Source organism: Propithecus coquereli, unplaced genomic scaffold (genome assembly GCF_000956105.1).
Source record: "Propithecus coquereli isolate 6110/MARCELLA unplaced genomic scaffold, Pcoq_1.0 Scaffold595, whole genome shotgun sequence".
NCBI classification, from domain to species: Eukaryota; Metazoa; Chordata; class Mammalia; order Primates; family Indriidae; genus Propithecus; species Propithecus coquereli.
Window position 1 is genome coordinate 187086 of NW_012151896.1, and position 841 is coordinate 187926.

At 42.6% G+C, this 841-nt stretch overlaps 1 protein-coding gene across 4 annotated transcripts in view; it reads left to right on the forward strand.

The window, feature by feature from the left end:
* CEPT1 (choline/ethanolamine phosphotransferase 1) overlaps nucleotides 1-841 on the forward strand; it is a 43843-nt gene that overhangs the window by 33704 nt on the left and 9298 nt on the right. The window contains exon 6 of one of the 4 annotated variants that reach the window (XM_012659024.1): nucleotides 765-792. The exons of the other annotated variants lie outside the window; for them this stretch is intronic. Within the exon in view, the coding sequence (XP_012514478.1) occupies nucleotides 765-792 (28 nt within the window). The remainder of the gene's footprint in view (nucleotides 1-764; nucleotides 793-841) is intronic. 4 annotated transcript variants of the gene reach the window in all.

Sequence of the window (841 nt, forward strand, 5' to 3'; positions counted from 1 at the left end):
TATAGAAAAAATTAGCCAGGCATGGTGGCACATGCCTGTAGTTTCAGCTACTCGGGAGGCTGAGGCAGAAGGATCTCTTGAGCCCAGAAGTTTGAGGTTGCTGTGAGCTAGGCTGACGCCACAACACTCTAGCCCGGGCAACACAGTGAGACTGTCTCAAAAAAAAAAAAATACAGTGAAAAAATAATGTGCTCAGTGTAACTAAGCAGCAAAGTAGCATCACCAGAATACCTGTATCTTATCACTATTACCCATAGAGGGATCTGCAGGCCTTTTTGACACTTTCAACGATATCTTCCCACCACAGAGCAGAGACTGAGCAAAACAACACAGTGAGGGATGCATGTAGGTCTTGGCCCCCTTTGAGACATTGTGGGAAACCTGCCATTGCCGTATCTCGCTGGCACATGTGCCATTTTATTACCCTGTCGGCATGTTTGCATGGGGGATATGGGCAGGTGCAGGAGAGATGTATTGCAGCTGAAGAGGCTGGAGGGGTCTTTTTCACCTTAGGGATGCTGAATAAACTGTGTCATGCACCCATGTTTTGACTGCAGCCTGTCACATGACATCAGGTGTCGAATTTCATGCTTGTGGCATCATATTCAAAATCAAAAAGTTTCGGATTTTGGAGCATGTCAGATTTTGGATTAAGGATGCTCAACCTGTGTACCTAATTATTTTCCTAAATATGGAAATGCATAAAACATTGTTGTAAGTGAAATTATCTATACACATGTTATATACATATCCTTATTTCTTAGGTGGTGCCTGGCAGTAAATTGCTTTCAGGTATACTTTTTACCTTTTTTCCAATAGGATTATACGTATAATCTGTACA